The sequence below is a fragment of the Camelus ferus genome, chromosome 1, assembly GCF_009834535.1.
Source record: "Camelus ferus isolate YT-003-E chromosome 1, BCGSAC_Cfer_1.0, whole genome shotgun sequence".
Taxonomy (NCBI): Eukaryota; Metazoa; Chordata; class Mammalia; order Artiodactyla; family Camelidae; genus Camelus; species Camelus ferus.
In genome coordinates, this window is record NC_045696.1 from 46,590,910 (window position 1) to 46,612,416 (window position 21,507).

At 40.0% G+C, this 21,507-nt stretch overlaps 1 protein-coding gene across 11 annotated transcripts in view; it reads left to right on the top strand.

The window, feature by feature from the left end:
- The window catches only part of BBX (BBX high mobility group box domain containing), a 256,911-nt gene extending 241,184 nt beyond the window's left edge, over positions 1–15,727 (top strand). For 9 of the 11 annotated variants that reach the window (XM_014562810.2, XM_032478453.1, XM_032478466.1 and 6 more), the window contains 3 exons: positions 3,323–3,520; positions 5,537–5,714; positions 9,891–15,727. In XM_014562810.2, coding sequence (XP_014418296.1) covers positions 3,323–3,520; positions 5,537–5,714; positions 9,891–9,978 — 464 coding nt within the window. In that variant the 3' untranslated portion in view covers positions 9,979–15,727. The remainder of the gene's footprint in view (positions 1–3,322; positions 3,521–5,536; positions 5,715–9,890) is intronic. The other 2 variants (XM_014562811.2, XM_006188951.3) reach the window with 2 other exon arrangements.
- The last annotated feature ends 5,780 nt before the right edge of the window (positions 15,728–21,507 follow it).

Consider the following 21,507-nt stretch of genomic DNA (forward strand, 5'->3'; position numbering starts at 1 on the left):
TAACTTCACAGCTGGCCCTCCAGGCCCTCAACATCAGCAGTTCTGCGTCCACGGGTTCAACCAACTGTGGATTATGTCATACTATAGTAACACATTTATTGAAAAAGATCCACTCATAAGTAGACCCGCTCAGTTCAAACTTGTGTTGTTCGAGAGTCAACTGTAGTGACTTAACCCTAACTGCCTTTCCCAGTTCTTCTGTCCTAGAAGAGGCTTCTCCCTGAGCACTGACCCTGAAGGCTGTCATTGGTGTAGGCCACCAGACAAGACAGGATGTTCTGGGGGTCACCCCTGGGTCAGAGCATTCTAGCCTCTCTTCTAAACTCTAGCAAGATCACATTACATACCTTTTTCAAATGTGGATCATCTGCAGGCCCCCTGATTACTTCTTGATCTGACTGTAGGTTTAGAGAAGATGACATCTGGAGACATGACATTGCCTCATTTTCAGTGATTTATGAGAACTTCCAGTGTATTCTCCTTTTTTGCCTCTTTTACTTGTCTGCAACCTGACTCACTCCTTTACTGTCTCCCAGCACGCTAACCTCTGGGACTTGATGATCACTGGTAATCCATTGGCCAGTCTGCCTTTGACCCCCTGGTTCCTTGTCTGCTGGTTTCTAAGCTTCCTGTAGTCCCGGTCTGCCTTCAGGCCTGAACTACACCTCCCATTCGCAGTCCCTTTGCAGCCAGCCCTTGGCTTCTTTTGCCTGAAATACACAGGAAATTCGTCTGAAACACGTGGGAAAAAGAGTAGATACTGAAAAGAAATGAAATCATCTGTAGGCTCATCAAAAACAAAAAACTAACAGCCCTAGTCAAGGGGGTACTCTTCTACAGCCTTGAGACTGGAGCTGGCTGCAGAAAGCACTGGCCAGGACCCTGATTCTAGCCTATGTGGCAAAACAAAAAGAATTTTAGGGATGGATGGCCCCTTTAGAGCTAATCTAGTCCAGCTTCCATCTTTACATGAAGAAACTGAGACTCCTGGTCCCACAGTTAGTAGATTAAAAAGCCAAGCGTAGAATCCAAGTCTCTCCTTGACTCTATTATTTCCATTACTGCTTAGTCTTGGTGTAGAAATCAGGTCATCTTTCCCAGTTCTCTTGGCCCTCTTCTGATGTCTGTGCCTTTTCTTTGACTTTTCCTTCACCTGTTTGGTTCTTTCTTTCTGTAAGCAGTTCTGATGTAACGCACCCTTCACCTTTGGTGTACCCTGCAAGGATTTTACTGGGAAGCGGAAGGAAAAGAGGGAAGAAGTTAGTTCTTGTAGAAGATCCATTGATAATGCAGTGATCGTACTGGAGAAATCACAAGGTTCCCCCTATAATCAGAAGGATCAACTGATGGATCTGGATAAGAAACTAGAAATTTTGAAGCTTGTGAATACCCAATAGAGATTATTTAGTGCTTATTGCAAACTCAGATTTTGACTTCTTTATGTGGGAGGCTTTGAATTTCAGGGCTAATGCAGAGTCATTAAACTCCTTTGGAGTGTTTCTAAACAAATTATCTTATTTTTCTGGTAGCATTTATTGAAGTTTAAATTGAAAAAAAATTAAAATACATTTATACTACCACTGGCTTATGGTAAGCTAACTATCAAAGTATAAATGTGCTAAGACTGTTTGACTGGGGTGTAGATCTACAATTTAAAAGGAGCCTTTTTCCTCATTTTTGATTATTTGCTTGAGAAGGTGTTTGGGAGCATTATCAAATAAGTTTTTTTTTTCCCCCAAAGAACTATTATCTTAAACCTCTCTACACACAGCCATCTGTTACACAGTAATATGATAAGGCCAAGCCACAAATCATGGTATGATTTCTGCTTCAAATTCTTTCTCTTGATGTAAGTGATATTATCTCCCACTTGTTTGGGAACGGGAAGCCCAGAATCAAACTCTTAAGGGCAAAAAATCTTACTAATTCATAGCCTCCTTTCTGAAGGATGTACCTAAACCCATTAGGGAGCTAGTTTAAATTTTTAAATGAAACCTATGCAAGTGTTTATACCAGTAAGTGCATTTTTTTTTCACACCCTTGGTTATTTTTGCTCTGTTCTTTTCCTCTTCTTTTAGCTTTTCTTGTCTTCCTACATTACATATATTGTCTTACTTCCAATGTCTACCTTCATATCCACCTTCTGATAAGCACCTCTAGGTATCCTCCTGGTACAGTTTGCACAGAATTTGTCATATCAGACTTTGATTTCCTGAACCACACTCCCCTTTTCTCTATCAAAAACAATTTCTCTGGCTGTCTTAAGAGATTGGATAATCAAAAAAATGGAAAGATGTCTCTTTTCCCTACCCAAAAGCCATTAGGTCACTGGAATAAAAGCAGTCCCAATCAGGAAACTTGACTACAAGTATATACTCTTAAATGCTTAATCTATATATTTCTGCATATTCTTATCTTAAGAGGGAAGAGAGGGAGGGGCAAACTCGTAAGGAAATGAGTGTGTATGAAGAGACGCAGCATTCCTGACTCGTTTGAACCGGGAGCAAAGTCTTTGGTGGCAAGTGTATCCCTTACTCTTGACACAGTGACTAACAGGATACAATCCTGTGCTATTCAGTGGTTTGCTGGTATTACCATTAGAATTAGAGTACCTAAAACTAACCTTTCCAGGAGCCCTGCCCTACTGATATGTGGTACTTCATTAAATTATCTCTTAAAGCACATTCACCTGCTCCTAGAATTCAGCTGATGGTAGAGTCATTATATACTGGTTTCACCAGTGTTTGCCAGGTCCTTACTGAGCAGTCAGTATGCAGAAGAGGCCAGGCCTCCCCAAGTGGCTTCTTTTCTCATCAGTCCAACCTGGAAGTTGAAAGCAAATGTCCCAATGATAACTGTAAATTTAAGAAGCACGTACTTAATCTCAGTGGCCTCAGAGGAAGAGAACCTTCTTTCATCATCCTCTCCAGACTAGCTGGTCAAAAGGATCTCAGACTGAGACCCGCGACCACAGGCAGAAATTGTGGTCTCTTGGGACACAATTTATTCAGATTTGCATACACTATCCTCTCTACCAACTTGCAAGATTACAAATACTTTGAAAATGTTACTCCAGTGGCCTCTTGGTTCAGTATTCTGTTGAAAGAGAGGGCATCATAATCCTCTGTATTTAATTTATCAAAGTAAATGTAAATAGATATATTTGTTTAAAATTATGGGCAATATTTTACTTCTTTTTTTTCCATCAATACTTTGAAAACTCTTAAATGTAATTTAGATGGGTCAGACATTTAAAATGTTTCCTTCCAAGAGCAATGTTGGTGCCTTGTGTTAACTATATATATGGTTTGTCCTATTTCAGCCATATTTTCAGAAGACAAAAACACCACAGAGCCTGCTTATAAGGTTAAAAATGCCCCATCCATTTACAACACTCCAGAGCCAACAACAATGCAAGAACCCTTGGTGGGCAGCCAAAAGAGAAAAGCAAGGAAAACCAAGATCACACACCTTGTCAGGACAGCAGATGGCCGGGTATCACCAGCAGGAGGTACTTTGGGTAAGATGAGGGCACAGTAAACAGGTTACCAGAGCAAGCAGCTGGCCATAAGTGACTGTGAGCCACCTGTGGGTCCTCACTGAAAAATGCGTCCGTTCTGTGGGTTTGGTCACAGTAACGTTGTCTCTCTCTGGGTCTCCTCAAGAATTGGTTTTCTACAGACTCCTCAGTGTACATGTTTTAGTCTGTATTTTAAAATCATAACTCTTTTTCCCAAGAGCATATCTGGAATTCCTGGAAAGGAAAGGAAAATTTTAAGGCTCTCAGCAACTCCTTCCCTTGCTCCGCATGCACAAAAACAGTCTTGATTTAATAAATTTCCAAAGATCCGAGACTAAAAAGTACTGACGAATTTGTCTTTCTCCATGGCTCACTGTTCAGGTCGCCACAAGCCAGATCATCTGGTATTCAAACCAGTGAATTGACCTGAGGAAGTGCCCCGCACTTCCTGTTGTGCTGATTCAGACCACAGAGGGTGCCTGAGGGTGCTTCTGGATTTCTTAGTTCTCTGGGCTAATCCTTAACCAAACATTACCTTACAGTGAATGTCCCCATTTCCATTTGTGGCCTGTGGTCTGTTTGCTGTTCTGGGGCCTTCTGTGGAACGGCCTGCGTGGCCCTGGTTAAGGAGTGGTGTCAGAGAGTGACACCGGGCACCCCCCGCTCCAGTATTATGGTGCTGCACCAATGGCATTAGTGGTCCTAGCTGTTTCCTTTCTGCCTTTCAGCACCTCCAGCATCTCATTCTATCTGCCCTGAAGGAAGTATTCCTTCCCCTCAGCCTAATCTGGTTTCCAGAAAAAGGTCAAATGTCCATAATGACTTTTATAAATAGGGAAAAAAAGTGTGTAAGTGAATGATTTTTGAGAGTGATATTTATAAATATCTGATTTAGGTTAATCTCATTATTCCTAGAGACTCATTGTATACTGAGAGAGAAGTCAATTAGTGAATTCTGGGCACTTGTGTTTTGCATATGGAGATTGTTAGAACCTCAAAGCATATTAAATACCCCCCGTTTTGCCCTGTCACGTAAGAGGTGAAGCTCAAAGAGTTAGTTAGAATCTTGTTTTATAAAGCAGCAGCCTACTAAGTGGGATGAGGACCGGAATCTAGTTTTCCTGATGTTCAGTCCAGCAGACTCTTGTCTCCTTCCCTTTCCACTTGGGATTCTGTTGTGACTTTCATATTATGTAAATTGTTGTAGCCTCACGTTTGCTTGTAGGAGTGGAAGATTTTCGAAAACATTTCCTTTTATGTTGAAAAGCACATAGCATTTTCATGCTCTGTGTGACATTTACAGCATTTTATCAATTTCCGTGGTTAAAATGTTTTTAAAACCATGGTAAAGATCACTCCTCCTCCTCCTCTGTAACAGCTGCATGATAAAGAAGGTGTACTCAGGTGTACTCATTTCCAACAGATGTATTGGCATTACATTTCAGCCACCTCTTCAAAAATACCAGAGAGCCCTTGTCTTCCTTTCAGTGGGTCTTCAGAACAAAAATAACAGTTTAGGATCTCACTGGGATAGATAAGCTCCTTGGGATTTGTGTAGGCCATCCTAGTGTGGGTAACACAGCGTACCAAATGTCCCAGGTGCCATGGTGGGACATGCGGCGGCTTTGTCAGAAGAATTTGGTCAGTTGAGTTTTTAAGGGCCCTTGTACAGCATCCACAGGCCCCTCTGCAGAATGTCCCTGGGGTTTTATTTTGTCCAAGGCCCGTTTTTCCCTCTCACTCCAACACCGACCTACTCTGACCTTGGATGAAACACAGCGCTTCTGCCCAGCATCAGGGCTCAGTGCTGCCCATAGTTGCAATTGAGCATAATAAAAGAGTTTTATTCCTGTGGAAGGAAAGATTCTGTAAAAGCCTTAATATTGGGTGGATGACAAAAGCGAACGGTAAAGCATATTAGATCATTTCACATTGTCTGGCACTGAGTTTTCTCCGTGTCCCTTCTCCGGGGAGAACAGAGTGAGCCTCTCATGATGAATTTTCCTTTCGTCACAGATGACAAACCAAAGGAACAACTGCAGAGGAGTCTCCCTAAAGTTACCGAGACAGGCTGCAGTGACGAATGCTCACACCACGCGGAGACGCGGAGCAGCACCCCGGAGATGCCAGCCGTGTCCGCCTTCTTCAGCCTGGCGGCGCTGGCGGAGGTGGCCGCCATGGAAAATGTGCACAGGTTAGCGGTGGAGAACCTCTCCGGTGCCGGGCACCCCGTGCAGCTTCGCCCCTTTCACGGAACAGGGGTGGAGACACTGACATGGAAACCCGAATCGTCCTCTCTGACGTGATTTGTGGTATTGTTCACAATGTACTGGGTTCACGAGACTTGGTTCAGGAGCAGTTTTGTTTATGAGATGTCACCCAAGCATGTATACTGTTCAGCAGTGTGGAAAAATACAGGGGAATCCAGCCAGCCCGGTGTTTCACGGTGACTGTAGTGGCTAAGCTTCCTTTCTAGAAGAAATCTGAGAGAGCAGAGAAGCTGCATTATCTAATCATCATGCATGAGCTTTAGAGTTAGGTCTCAGACCTGGGTTTGAGTCCTATTTCTGCCATCTTTGGACAGTAAAGCCTTGAGCAAGATCATTCACTTCTCTACCATCTGTTTTTTTCTTCTGTAAAATGGCTGTAAGAGGTTCTCGTTCCACAGGGATGTTGTATAGAATCAATCTAATGTCCCAGTACCAGCATGTGGTAACTAACCCCCATTGAGGACGGTGTTGGTGGCAGTGGTGGTACTAGTGGAAGAAAACAGTGTGATTCAGGAAAAAGCATCTCGGCATCTGACTCACTGCAAGGAGGAGGCCTGGATTTTTCCTCCTCTGTCTGTGTTTGCCACAAAGTAATTTATTTCCTTGGGCCTCAGTTTTCTCCTCTTCCATTTAGCATAATGATATCCCTAAAGAATCATCAAGTTGTAAGGATCAGATGAGATCACAGAGGTGCAAGCCCTTTGAATTCAGTAAAGTTCGACAGAAAGTATATTAAGTTCTAAGTATATAATTGGGTGTTCTGCTACATAATGGATCCTTTGGGAAGGTTAAAAAAAAGCATTTTATGAATTCGGGTATTTCATAATTTTATTCAAAGTGGAATATCCACAGGTGCACTCCTCTTTTAGATTTTTCAGTCTCCAGTACAAAAGAACTTGAAGTCTAGCCCAACTTGTCTACTGACCTGTCAGGCCCCATTCTTCTTCACATCCAGGGTTAGGAGGCCCCGACATGAGCTTTGTTTGCCTCTTGCTCTTTACCTGTCGTATTACAGTTCTAGTGCTTCCTTGCAAATAGCCTCTAGAAATTTCCAGGAAGTCAAATTCCTTTTCATGTGTACAGTGACAGTGCCTAATAGCAAGTGAATGCTGACAGACATGGTTAAAATCTTTCTCCAGTCTCCGAGGGAGATAATACGCAGACACTTTTCCACTCGTGGGGTTTTACAGCCGAGTACAGAGGACAAACTCATAATGCTTGCAGAAAGAAATACATGCCTCAGTGTTATTAGGTGCCCTCGTAAATTGTCGAAACAAGAGGTCATATAAGAATTCAGAGGGGGTCGTAATTCAGGGCTCAGAAAGGTCTGCCACACCATCACCCTTGCTGCTGCCAGCCTCCCTTTCTGAGCATGACTGGTCACGCCTCTGCTCTGTAACCAGCTCCCCTTCTGTGACTTCCAGCTGCAGTAGCAGAAAGCCTCAACAGACTTTCCTGCCCTGTCACCACCTCCTTTCTCCCTGCCCTGCAGTCACATAGAATCGCTTACTCCCATCCAGATAAGGCCGCTTCTTGCCTTTGTATGTCCCCCTCTTAGATGAACTGCTGATGCTCCTTCAGCTCCGTCTCATCCTTTGTACTCCTCTCTCTCTTCCCCCGAAGTCCTGCACACTCCTGTGCGCACTCTTACACCAGCTGCCACATTGCGTTGTAGTTAACTGTTGATAGGTCTGTCTCCCCCAGTACGTTTTGAAAGCAAAGCACTGGTTTCATTCTTCATGTACCTAGCTTCCTCAGTTCCTGCTACATCCATGGATAAATGAACAAATGAGTGGGTGAATGAGTAAGTAAGAGGTTCTTGGGTATGACTGCCTAAGTTAGCTAGCAGGCATAGAAAAAATGGTGTGAGTAAAGGTTCTTCTTTTTTAACATCTCCCATTAGAAAGAATAATATTGCGTACTAGAATTTTACTATCAACCTAACAAATGGTTAGTGTTCTTAACATCTAGAAAGACAATTCCCCCTGAGAATCTCAGTTGTAATGTTAGCCCTTACCCGTTAAAGCAGAGCTGCCAGCCCTCCCTCCCCCTATAGGCTTAATGTAATTGTAGCTGGGTTGCACATCTGTTAATCATTGCTTAGGCATTGCTTGGTTCATAATTTAGAGGGTGGTCAACAGAGTTAGAAGTAGACAATGTACTACTTGCATTCTTGCCAGAAGAAATCTTAACATTAGGTTCAGAAACTCAAAATAGGAAGTCATTTTTACAAAATGCAGGAAATAGGCAATTGGAGTAAACCTTTGTTGAGAGCCTGTTTATTTACTAGGGGTTTTATGAGGAGGAAAGCTCATTAAACTAACTTAAAAATCAACCCTGCCAAGTGTCTCTTTTTCGTTCCATTTTAATGATGGTACAGGTGGTTAGTTATCTTGCCAAGAGCACACAGCTAAACTGAGTCAAGATTGGACTCCAAGCCTTTGAACACCAGTGTCATTGCCTTTGCTCTAATGTGCTGCTTAACAAGCATCGTCATGTCGGAGAGAGTCATGAGGAATCCCACCTGCCCTTCCACTGGGAGGTGGAACCATCAGCTGGTTGCAGCCACATCATGCTCCTACCTTCTTTTCTTTTTCCGCTGAGTAAGCTTTCACCCCAGTTTCTCTCTCCCTCTTGCTCTCTTTTTAACATTGTACTTTACATCTTTTCTTCCCCTATGTTTCCTTTTCCAATACTTAGTAAAATTTTTCTGGCTTTGTGTAATATTGTTACATACTCAATCTTAAAAGTGAAGAATAGCACTTTACTTTTATCTTTCTTGAGCAGAGAGTTGCACATATTGAACAGTTGGTTCTTACAGCATCCCCACATGAATAAACAGATTAATCCAGAGGTTTGATTAAAACACATGTTTTGTTTTTCTAAATTCCTTAATATTTTAAGCCAAGTGATTATTGGATCCCCATATGTTGTAATTTATCTATATTATTTTTCTTTCTTGTGCATCAAGGGAAAGAAACTTGGATATAGATATGGGGCAGACACAATTTGAATTTTAAAATAACTCCTTTTCCTTCACATAATCTGAAGAAGGTACTGTATTGAAACGGCCAGACTGGTGAAGACGTTGCTGCTGTCTTCCATATTGTCAGCACAGTGCTGTGGCCTGCAGACCACCGTAGGCCAGAGCAGTGAGTGTGCATTGCTGAAGCTTGGTAAGCCTATTAGAAAATGTCAAGGAGGTGCCCAATCATCTTTCTAGAATGAGAAGCTCTATAGAACCTATCAAGAAATTTTCTTATAACCGTGAAGTAAACCATATTTTTTTTCTACTCATTAAACAAAAATTCTGAATGAAAAATAAGCTGTATTTGGTATAGGTCCAAACCAAACGATAAGCATTTCCATGAAGTTTTTAATCTTGTCTGGAGTTCTCTCTCTGTATGTGTTGATTTTGGCCCAAGTTGACTGGATTTTCTCACACACTCAGAGCTGGTACCTGCCTTCTTCTCTCTACACTCTTTCTCCATATGCCTGTGAGACTTTTCTTTAGTTAGGAGGGTTTCACTGTTTTCATTCTTTTTTTTTTTTAAGTCACAGTTCACCTCTCTTTCTCTGCAGAGGCCATTGCTTTTGTTGTCCTTAAGTTTGGAAATAGGGTTTCTTATTACATAGCTCAAGAAATGAACCTGAAGGTTATCAATTAGTATAGGAGAGTCTTCCTCTTGGTCAAGTCAAGGAAGGGAACCTGTCATTTTTTATTATCAGTAGAACCAAAGGAAGATTGTTGTCTTAGTACCGTAGCCCTGGACTGAAAGTTTCCTACTTCTGAGAGAATTTCCCCGAATCTGTTGGTTCGTAGGTTTTGTCTCTACAAAATGGAGGTGGTGGTTTAGGGGCAGAGTATTTTATTGAGTTGTGTGAGAGGAATTGAGATAAGAAATCCTTAAAAAAGAAACATAAGGAAGCTTTAAGAATAAGAAGAGTTTTAATTAAACGGCATAAGCAGTCAGTCAGCAGTAGCTATTAAACAAGATATATTGGGAAGCTTTTGTTGGTCATTCATCTTCCTCTCCTGTTTCTGATCACGTACTCTGAATAAGTGCTTTCTTTCTTTGTTTCTTCTTCTTCTTTTACAGAGGTCAGAGGTCAACTCCGCTCACCCATGACGGACAGCCAAAAGAAATGCCACAGGCTCCTGTACTTATTTCCTGCGCTGACCAGTGAAGCGCCCTTTAATTGTAAAACATTGTGCTTTACCTACTACCCTAGCCTTGTCTTTACCGAGGGATGCTAGTGAGTCCATGTGGTGGAAAATATAGACTGCAAACAAGTGCTTGTTGCCCTACATGGCCCAGATTGACTTGAAGCAGAAGTTGGCGTCCTGGGCCAGTTTGTTCTTTCAAAACCCAGAGTCTTTGAGGGTGATGTTGTCTGTCTGATAATGAGCAGAAACGGGATGATCCTAGAGCTTTGCTTTCTATTGAAGGCTTTTGATGGTAATAGGTGGTAACTTGGTAAGAGGCTGCCTTTACTGTAGCTCATCCAGCATCTCTTTTACCAACCAGAGAGTGTGAAACTAGTTTCGTATATTACCTAGTTATTCTTTCAAAACAAAAACAAAAACAAACAAAAAAACAAAAACAAAAACTGACGCACTGCACTAGTTATTATTAGATATTCTTAGTCTTTTTTGTACATGGAGATTTAAGTTCTAAGATGGTTTATATAATAGGTTATACCTACATTTATATTGTAGAATAATATTAAAAAGCCTGTTCCAGACTCCCAAGCAGCACGGGCAGGCAGATGTACCATTGTTAGCGGTGTATGCTCGGCCTCGTGGTCCATATATTCTGCACTTTTATATTTGCCACCAGAGTGGTAGTTTGCTGGCAAAAAAGAGAGAGAGAGAGAGATGGAGGAAAAAAAAAGTTAAAATTCTTACGAGCTGAATTTTTTTCTTAGCCTTGAGTGACCAAGAAGAATTTGCTTGGGGCAAATTGTGGCAAATATTTTCCCAGACAGGGGAAGAGTCCTGCAGATTACTGATGTTTTCATGCCTTGAGGATTCTTTTATTTTTACACAAGGGTCTGAGTGACCAATGGATCGTTCATACAAACAAACAAACAAAAAAAAAGAAAAATATTATTCAGAAGTGACCTTAGTATTACTTCACTATTCTGAACACATTGAAGACACTCACTTCATGTGGACTTTGACCTACAGACCTTTTACATCCATCCCAGACAGACTGGACGGGTAGCAATTGCTATGCACAGCCTAATTGGCACTGCAGGTTTTTAGAGCCATTTTGCATTTTTGTTGTTAAGGAGATATTGAGTAAATGATGAGGGAGGTATGCCTGACCAGAGTGGGACTCTCAGTCATAGATCCACCTGCAAGTTTGTTTCCTTTTTGTGTTTTGTTGCTTTTGAGCATAAAACCAACCATACATATGCCAGTGCCAAGTGGATTAACTGGCTTTAGAACATTCAGCATATTGACTCAACCACCTGATGTTCACAGTGTCTTGTTTCTTAGCAACGGATGCAAAGTGATAAATCAAAATTAGTCGGAGGCTACAGATTTTACAGGGTATTTGTTCCATAGCACAAAGTATTTCCCCACTCTTGCATCACAGCACAAACTACCAAATTTTAATTATTGGATTCCAGCAATAATTTTTATTGGTTTTCAAACTGGCAGAATTTTGATAGTGATAGTTCGAGTTTGAAGCTTTTGAATTAGATCTCTAAATGGTGACAGTTTACAAGGTTTTATCTAGCTTTCTTATTTATACTTGACTGAATTATAATGTTGATTTTTTTTTCTAATCGTAATTTGACCTAATAGCCATACAAAAAATGACTCTATTAGTACTGACTAGGTTTAGCTTTTCACGGTTGTAGATATTACTTCAGTTTCGGTGCTGGAAAAATAGGTACAACATACTAACAAAATTGAAAAAGAATATAGAGATTTTTTTTTTCAAAGCAGATAAAGAGGACAGCAAGGCATTAGAATGGTGTCCTCAAAAATGCATATTCATTACGGGCGTGGTGGAGGAAGGAATTAGTAAGCAAGGTTAATCAGAGGTTCAAGGTTAGCCCCATTCACATAGAAATAAATCGGGTGAGCAGCCCCAGATTTTAGTGTAATATTTTTACTATGATGCTGTTTTACTAATGTTTTCTAAGTTTCAAAACACAAAGTATATGTTTGAAAATTGCTGGGTCCCAATGTTGGTGGCTGTTGGAGTTTTTGGACCACTTGCTAGCAGTGATTTAAAAATTATTAGCTAAAATCCAAAAAAGAAAATTAAAAATCAACAACAGAAATTGTTTGGTGCAGAACATGCACCTTGACAATGGTACTAACTTGTTATTCTCTAGAACACGTTAGAATAGATCTATTTTTGCCAGAGCACCCTCCTTCAGTCCTCCGATTACATTTCACTAGAGTTCCTTAAGAGATTGCTGTATATTCATGGGACCTTTTTTAAAAAGAAGCAAAACAAAAGATTACTTTTTTCTATGTGATTAATATATCTTACTTGATCTGCTTTTCCTAAACCTCAGTGGCTTTTCCCTTAGGTGGGGGGGGGAGTGGGAGGGCAACTTACTGGATATGACTGTTTTCAGATACTTAAAAAAAAAAAAACCTTTTTGTAGAAATGCTTAATTTTTAAGCGGTTAGGCACTGAGAGTAGCAGAAATCCTGCAAAGCTTTATAGTCCTTTAGACACTTGCCTTGTCGTTTCTCTGAGTGAAGTCTTGGTTTCAATAATAGTGCTTTTCTCATGCCCTGAATCCGCTGGAAAGGGGTGTTGGTATTTTCAGGTAACAACATTTGTTAGCACAAATATTTCAGATCAACATGTAGTGCCCCCCCCATTTGTATTTTCATTTCACTTCTCTCATTCTTTTTATTTTGGAAAATCATATTGCTATGGTGTGTACCTTAATCTGCCAGCAAACACCATCCACACTAACATTTGTCCCACAAACATCCTCAAGAGAAAAAGTTGTTGCACCTTATGTATATCTCAAGCAAACCAAAATATGATGCTCTTCTGCTTTGTCTTATTCTAAATTGTTGTATCATATCTTTCTGAAACCATTCTGAATCTAGTTGAAATTATCAATATTTATGCTTTTAACCTTAATTTCTGGATTCAAACCTGTATATAAATCTTTTGAAAAAATTTGTCCTAGCCCTTCTCTGTGATGCTGGAAGTGGATGATTTAGTCTCAGATGGAGACGCAGTACTGTTCCAGTTTTCTTTAGCCTTTTATTTATTTAGTTATTCTGGGTATTTTCCTATGTAATTTTGAAGTGTGTAGAGTATATTATAGTAACTGAAGCTGCAGCTCTAAGAAGCTGAGTGAAAGAAAAAAAATACTGTAAGACATCCTTTTTAAGTTTTTATTTGTTTGGATAACTGTAATGAGATCAGGAAAAGGAAAAATGTCCCACAGCCACATTGAAGATACAGGTTCCTATCCCCAAATTAGGTTAGTTCCCAGATTTTAGATCAAAATTGTTAATTCATTAAAGCCCTTGTTAGAGGATATATCATATGGTTGTAATTCCGACAGTCTTTCTCCCACAAACATCAGACGTATATTTATTTAATTCTGTCAGGTGAGCTTTCTACCAGTGCCCCCTCAAAACCATCCCGAGATCATTCCCACGGTGTCACTGTTACTCTAGTTTCTGCCATTAAAACTGCTGCGGAGAAAAAAAGTAATGAAACACTATGAACAAAAAGGAGCATCTGAGCTGCTCTGGTCGTATAGAATCCAACATGTGTAATCCTTGTCATTCTCTTATGAAGTCAGATGCTACTCTTCCCGAGTCATAGAAAATTTTGTTTGCACTCTGTAGTCTTTGGCTCATCGTATGGAAATGTTTGCACCTATGTAAAAATCTCAAGCAAATTATAAACCGATACAGAACTAGGAGTCAGCTGAAGAGTAAATATGACATGTTGTGTTTATACAGTGCCGGGGGGAGGGGTGGGGAATATCGAGTAACTCTGTTCCAAGTCTGGCATTTGGCATTAATGTGAAGCAGTGGGACCATGCTGCCTGCTAAACTACTGTATGAATCCTAAGTGTTCTGGAGACCAGCAGCTGGGGCTGGAGGCTGGAGGCCGGAGGCCAGCTTCTATACAACAAAGGGGAAGCGGAAGTCGTGCAAGGCCTGAGTCATCCTTTGTGAAGGGAAAGTCGGGGTGTATGTGATGCTGTGAGGAGGTTCACCTTTGATTGCACTGCTCCGCAGAGCCCTCAGATAAGGCCAATTCTAATGGGCTACCTCGGCTTTAACAGTTAATTTCAGTGAGTCCTGTTTCAGAGGTTTGTCTTTTTTTTGCTTCTACCTTCAGTGCCACTATTTTCCACTGCAGTGTTTTGACTTCACAAACCGCCTTCTCCAGAGAGAACAATGTGTTGCTGAAAATGGGCAGTAGAAGCAAATGCTCTTATTGCATTTGACCTATGAAGTATTTCAGAGTGACTGCTAGGTGGGAATTAAAATTTAGCTTTCCCCACATAGGACCTTGTTTTGCACCTTATAAAGAGTATACTAATTGTTAATTATATGTTGCTTTTATTTATACAAGCATTCCCAAAGACTTAGATTTGGATTTTGTTTTTATTTGAGTTTTGGGATTTTTTTTTTTTTAAAAAGTGTCTTATTTAGATTGACTAACACATACTTATAATAAAAAAAAAACCAGTTGTTCAGTTCATCTTACCAGGTATGTCTGGTGAAGTATTCAGGGTTTGATGGACTGCTTTACTTTCAGTTTGGAAGTGATAGCTAAGTTTATTATACCCAATATTAAATGACCTTGTCCTTTTCACTGGGGACATTCTCTTCCTTACATTTCAGAGAAAAAGCAACAAAAGAGAGAACAATACAAATATATTTGACTCTCCTCATACACCTCCATCTGTTTGTACTACGCTTTCCTTAAAAAACATATGTATACATTTTCTTCACACATACAAAAAAAATTTCCTCTCCTGGCCAAATTTTACTTGTAGTGGTATGATTTATACTAGTAACTGAAAGAGGAAACCTTGTACTTAAAAGTTCAATGACCACTGTTTTCTGCTGCTGTCAGTGGTCAAAACTAATCCTGCCCTTAAATTGATTTTTAGGCACAGAACTAGTTATTGTGAACATTACTACTCCTTCCAAAGATTTTCTAATAACTTAGGCCAGAACTGGTTACTGAGTAACAAGGACCTAATTCAATGCCTCCACACCCTCCCACCCGCACTGCAAATCTTACCTCACAAGCTCTAACCTAAATCACAGAGGCGCATTCGTTTCATGGACTAGCAGTGACCTCCCTTTGCAGCCCCAGAGGGGCTGGTCACGAACCCCGACACCTCACATCAGTGCCTCGCTCATAGCGGCAGACCTGGGGTGGAGGAGGTTTGGGATCTGGAGCTCAGCACATGCTCAGCAATGTTTTTCTCATTTCATTAGCACTAAACGAGTTTCTTGCTCTCAGGAATTTGTCAAAAAAGAATAAAAACCACCTGAGATTCCACACACCAGATTATGAACTTTTCTTGTAGGTTTGAATTGCTTACTTATCTGTCATAAATTAACCATAGCTTCCTTTGACCACCAGGTCTTAAGTCTGTTGACAGTTTTCAGCATGACCGAATCGCTCATTTTTTGCTTTCAGAAATTGGCTTGGTTCTCTTTAGAGTTGGTGTAAACATGCCATGTAATAAGTGATTTCCACTTAATGGTACAACAGAATTATTGCTTTCTTAGATGTATGTGTAGTAAAAGTCAATATACACATTTATATAATTTCTTTCTTCAAAATCTTATACTTAATTTGATATTTCTAAAAATTGCACATGTAAGTCATGTGTATAACATGCTAAAGTACTTTAACTGTGATCTTAAAACTGAATAAAAATATTTAATAAAAATTTGAAATATTTTAAAGATATTATTCAAATATATTTCTTTCTGGTTCACGCTACTGGCCATAGAGTATGTGCCTTCAATATACCATATCTGCTAAAAACAGTAGGGAAAATACTTTAATCAAAGTAAGACATTTCAACTATTTCAGAATGTGCAGTGATGGTCTCCCCAAAACTTTGCCTGAGAATCACCATTGTCTGAGCAGCTTCAGTTACTCTTCCCCAATGTGTGGAGCGGAAATCAGACTGACGAAAGACATGGAGTCTGCTGTGCAGAAGGAGCGCCTCCGTGGGAAAGTGTGATCTGAGCATACCATCTTTCCCCAAACTATAATAAAAGTACGGAAATAGTATCATTAAGACTGTAGTATAAACTCAGACCTCAAGTTTGCCGAGTATGATGTTCCAGAACCTTAGAACCTCGGATGTGTTATTTTAGCCTTTGGAATAGTACACAAGTGTACAATAGTACACACACACAGCATAGATACATGGATAGTATAATTACATCACAGCCTTTGGAATTGCACACACACATACACACTGTATAAATACATATATGGTATAATTACATCACAGCCTTTGCATTCAGACAGACTGGGCGCCAGAGTGTATGGCTGTATCTATTTACTCCTGGATTTTTTAACCTCCCTGAACTGTGTAGTGGTGGTTGATAACACCACCTTAAATGATAAATGATGGTGGTGATAACACCTCCTTAACACCCCTGTGGGATGAAAAGAGAGTATGTATGAAAATACTGGCATAGGGCCTGCAACAGAAATGCTCATTAAATGATAATTACTGACTTCATTATTTTTATTTCCACTATAAGGCTGGTACGTTAGTATATTCAAAAAAGATGGAAGTACAACTTCCTCTTCAAAATTAACTTGTAGGGGCCTGATGCCTTAGGGGTAAGCTGTTTCAGGAGATTTGATGATGTGGAAGACTCATGGTAGGTTAAGTCCACATAGCTAACTCATACTTTGTATATGTAGCACTATAAGATTTTACTATAAAATCAGTCTGCCTAATGAATTACATATTCTAATACTCCAGCACATTTCCTTTGAATTACTAAGGATACAGTGTGTTGTAGTGGGTAGGGTGAGCTCCGTGCCAAAGAAAATAAATTCTGTTAGGGAAAAAGGTGACAGAAAATGCCTATGTGTGTGGTTTTATGGTCCTACATATACAGTTAACATCTGTCCTTTGGGGTAGAACATGAAATTTCTTAAAAGGAAAAAATAAAATGGTTCTTATCTAAGTGAGCTAAACTAATACTACCGACACGATTCCGTACATACTGAACAAAGGTAAAATTGTTCATCAGAAACCTTTTCACCTTTTTGAAATTAAGGAAATTTTCAAATTATGGAAGGGTAGGGAGGCTAGCATATTGAACTCCAGGTAAACCTCACCCAGCTTCCACAAGTACCTACATCTTAATTCCTGTTTCATCTGTATTTTACCCATTTTCCTCTGTTTCATCCCCTAACCCCAGATATGCATATCCCAGAAGTGTGATTTCATGTAAAAAAAAAAAAAAAAAAAACAAACCAAAATTCAATACACACTTCCTCACAATTCCAAAAATATGTTTGTTTCTTGTCCAAAGTGAAAAACCTATGAGCCACAGTAGTACCGGAGTGAAGATCATTTGGAATTAGAAAACGCTGTTCAAATTTGATATCTCTGTATTTTCCCTTTTTTCATTTAAAGATTCCAAACAGATTTAAACTAGATCAAAGACATGCTTTTCTTAGCATGTTACTTATTTAGGTCTTGCTTTCTATGTTTTTTTTTTTTTTAGTTAATATCTAGCCCAAAGGCTGAAACTTGTATAACTTTATAGAAAACTTTATAAACTTGCTATGTCCTTCACACTTTTCCCTCCAACCGTGTTCCCCCTACATTTTCTCTCTCAGACTTGTACGAGTGAAATCTGTTACTGTAGGGGAGAGGTAGAGACCAAATTTTTGAGTTCTGAAAGGCAGTTTGCCAAAGACTTAAAAAATCTGCAATCCTGGGTCAACAGGCCAGGAATTAAAGCATAAAATGAAATCCCTTGCTGGAAGAGAGAAAATGATAATGCCTACTTGAAGGCTCACCTACTTGGAGATCCTCTACCCTAGGGAATTTCACAAAAGGTCATTTTGTCTCAGGATTGTGTACTGCAGTCAGAAGAGAAAATGTGGAGATTGAAAGTTTCTTGAGAATGAAGGGGCAGAAAGGGAAAGTTCATACAAACAGGTCTTTAAAGTTCAATGTCTAAAATTTAAAATGGTTTAAAAGCCAGCATGAAAATATTTCCGAGAAATATGCTCAAGTATAATTATTTTTTCTTGATCTTTTCTACTATCACTTATATCTGTGGTATTAATTATGAAAAACACATTAAACAGATACCAATTCACATCTTCCAGAAATAAAGATATGAAAGCACTGAAAAAATATAAACAATTAAAATATACTCGGTAGATACAAAAATAGGTAATAATTTGCCATCTATTTTGAAGCATGTTTGAAATACATTTAATAGAAAACCAATATTGATACAATTTTTTAAAAAATTTCCCTGCAAGATACATGATCTTTGAGATAAATACTGGAGAAACTTAGATGACCTTTTATAAAATTACTTTAAATTTTCATTTCTCCCATACTATATCTTGGCTTAGGTATTTACAGCAGTATATTAAAAACAAAAGTGAGATTCTGCACAAGTCCTCAAATATCTAAACCCTCCTTGTAAATAGAATATGAAGTATTTAACACATGCTAGCCTCACCTGCATTAAACCTATATTGTGTATCAGTCAAAATCAAAAGTGTATTGTTAGAACAAAGTGGCTTAAAAACAGTGCTTCAACCACTCCTCTGTTTTAAAACCCATGAAAATTAGTTCACCTCACTTGCTTTGGCTCCAGAAGAGTTCTTCACCCAAACTACATGTCCATTAAAATGCTGTCATGCTCTTCCCAACAATCCAGTTGTTTCAGGGATCTGCGGTGGATGCCTGCGACTGGACCTGCCAAGTACCAGCGAGTCCGTCTTCTGAGGGTATGTAGTCTCGTGGGGGCTGGAGCTGTCCATTGAAATGCACTACAGATGAGACTGGGCATGGAAACCAGCGCCTGTCAGGAAGAAGCTACATATAAACTTGTGGAACTTGATAACCTGCATTTTGAAGACTAAGAAAATGTTACTGTTCTACTTATAAAGAATAAAATTCTTTAAATTTCTCAGATCTTCAAGAATGACAAAAATGCGATAAAAAGCCTTTGGGCGAAGACCCGTGATGCAGTGTCTGTTTCTTTTATGTGTGTCCTGGGGTATGGAACTTTCCAGCTCTGCCGATTCCAGGACTGACGTGGTTAGACAGCACATCGGCTACAGCCTTGGAAGGATGGTCTAAGGCTACCTGAAACCAGAAGGTCAAGCAGCACAATTTAAGCAGTTGGCCTTAGGGTTAGAGCGCTAATCCTGGGGCCAGACAGTGTGATTCCCTGACTTTCTTTTCCTTCTCCCTGGGCTGTATCCTCTCCTCACCGCAGTCCCAACCCTTGCGTATTGCTGAAACAGCACCCCTTCCCACTTCCACACCTCCACACACAAAAGCTGTAGTCCGATTTCCCTTGGTTTTTCACGTTCTTCTCCACTGAGAACAGCTGTGAGGTTTTTTTATGGCTGGGTGAAAGACTCCAGAAACCCTTCCTCCAGGAAACTGTTGGGAAAGATTCTCATTTTTGAAGTATGCTGCCACCATTTCAGTTTCCATCTCAGTTGATCATGTGAGTCTTTTGCTAATCCTCAGCCTTTAAAAAGGACTTTACTGCAGGACAAACCTATTCTTACCTATGACTCTTAAGGGATTACTTCCTGCATATCGAAGGCTGTGTATCTGCTTTTTAAATGAAATATTTACCTCAGTACGGCCAAATAAAAATCCCCATTTTAGGGACTGATAGTTAAGGGAATTCTTTAACTTCAAAATCATCTGCTTAAGGAATCAAGATTATCTCTTAGGTATGGAAACTACACTGTAATTTATGTATGAATTTGGAAAAGTTTTAGAAATTTTATTGAAGAGTTTAATTTGAAGTTCACCAGGTATCTGTCTGTGGCCCCCAGACTCGGTCATGGGGATATGTGTTGCCAAAAGTCTTCTTCAGCCTTTCTCTCTTCATGTCCCAAAGATCTGACTTCAAATGAGTGGGTCACACATGAAACAACATCTCCCGAGGACCCTGTGCATGCCGAGGACCGTGGCTGCAGCAACAGCGACAACAATGGTCTTCAAATGTCTCCACCGGCCCACCTGATGTAGTATTTGCAGTTCGAAGGGGAAGGCAGAGGGGTTGGCTCTCTGAAGCCTGCCACAGTCCTCCCTAGAGACACCATTCAACCTGGAATCAGACCAAGATCTTTTTCTTCTATGCATGAGCATTTATCCATGTGAATTACTATTTCGGGGCTCCTCTTTCACTCCTACCCACACATCCAATATTCCATATGCCTTCTTTTAAAAAACAAATGGCTTTCTGGTCTGGGTGTGCGCATTTCTCTTCCGGTTGCCTTTGTGTGACATTCTGGCCTGCCACCACCACCACCTGCTCCTCAGCCAAAGATCTATTTTGGATAGACTCAGCCCCTGCCCTTCGAGTCTACTGCAGAGAGCAGCGTCAGTAATTGGTGGTAGCAAGATGAACTGAGCCATAAATTAGCTGATGAATATTCTTCCCTGGGGAAGAGCAGGCCTTCGCCCGCCGTCAAAGAAGTCAAGGCCAACCAAGTAGCAAGATTGCACAGCGGGCGGGACCCTGGAAGATGTCCCCGACCTCCTCAACAGTTCACCTTTCCCTGCTGAGCAGTGCTGGCTGCCGTCACAAGCCTCCAAGTCTTGGAGCAGAGCCGAGGTTTCTGTGATGCAACTGCTATAGATAAGCGATGCAATTTATATTTCTTGGTCCCTTTGATTTTCTTTTATTTCTATATAGTCAATTATATATTAAAGTTAAAATTTTTAACTTGAATGTTAACCTCCTATTAGCTTAAACCATTTACAGGCATGCCTCGGAGATTTTGTGGGTTTGGTTCCAGACCACTGCAGTACAGCGAGTCCACACAAGTTTTCTGGTTTCTCCGTGCATAAAAAAGCTATGTTTACACTATGCTGTAATCTACTAAGTGTGCAAAAGCATTATGTCCAAAACAATGTACATACCTAAGTTTAAAAATACTTTATTGCTAAAAAATGGTAATCATCGACTGAGCCTTCAGCAAGTCATTGTATTAACACCAAAGATCACCATAACAAATATAGTAATAATGAAAAGGTCTGAAATGTGGGAATTACCAAAACGTGACACAGGGACACAAAGTGAGCCAATGTTGGAAAAAATGGTGCCAATCGACTTGCTCAACCCAGAGTTGCCACAAACCTTCAATTTGTAAAAACTGCGTTATCCGCAGAGTAAAATAAAGTGAAGTGCAATAAAATGAGGTGTGTCTATACCTTCAAAACTTACAGTATACACACAGTTCTCAGTTTGAAAATCAGGCAGAAGTATGATCTATTTTCACTTAAATTTTTACCTTTTTTAAAAAAAATAAAGCTAGTATTTTATAGCACTTATATTACAGTTATTACCCAAGATGTTTAATTAAAATTACATGTGCTTCAGATTCAACCCACCTGATCCACCTTTTTTCCCCAGTTTTAAAAGAATGTTTTTGGGGGGAGGGTATAGCTCAAGTGGTAGAGTGCATGCTTAGCATACACAAG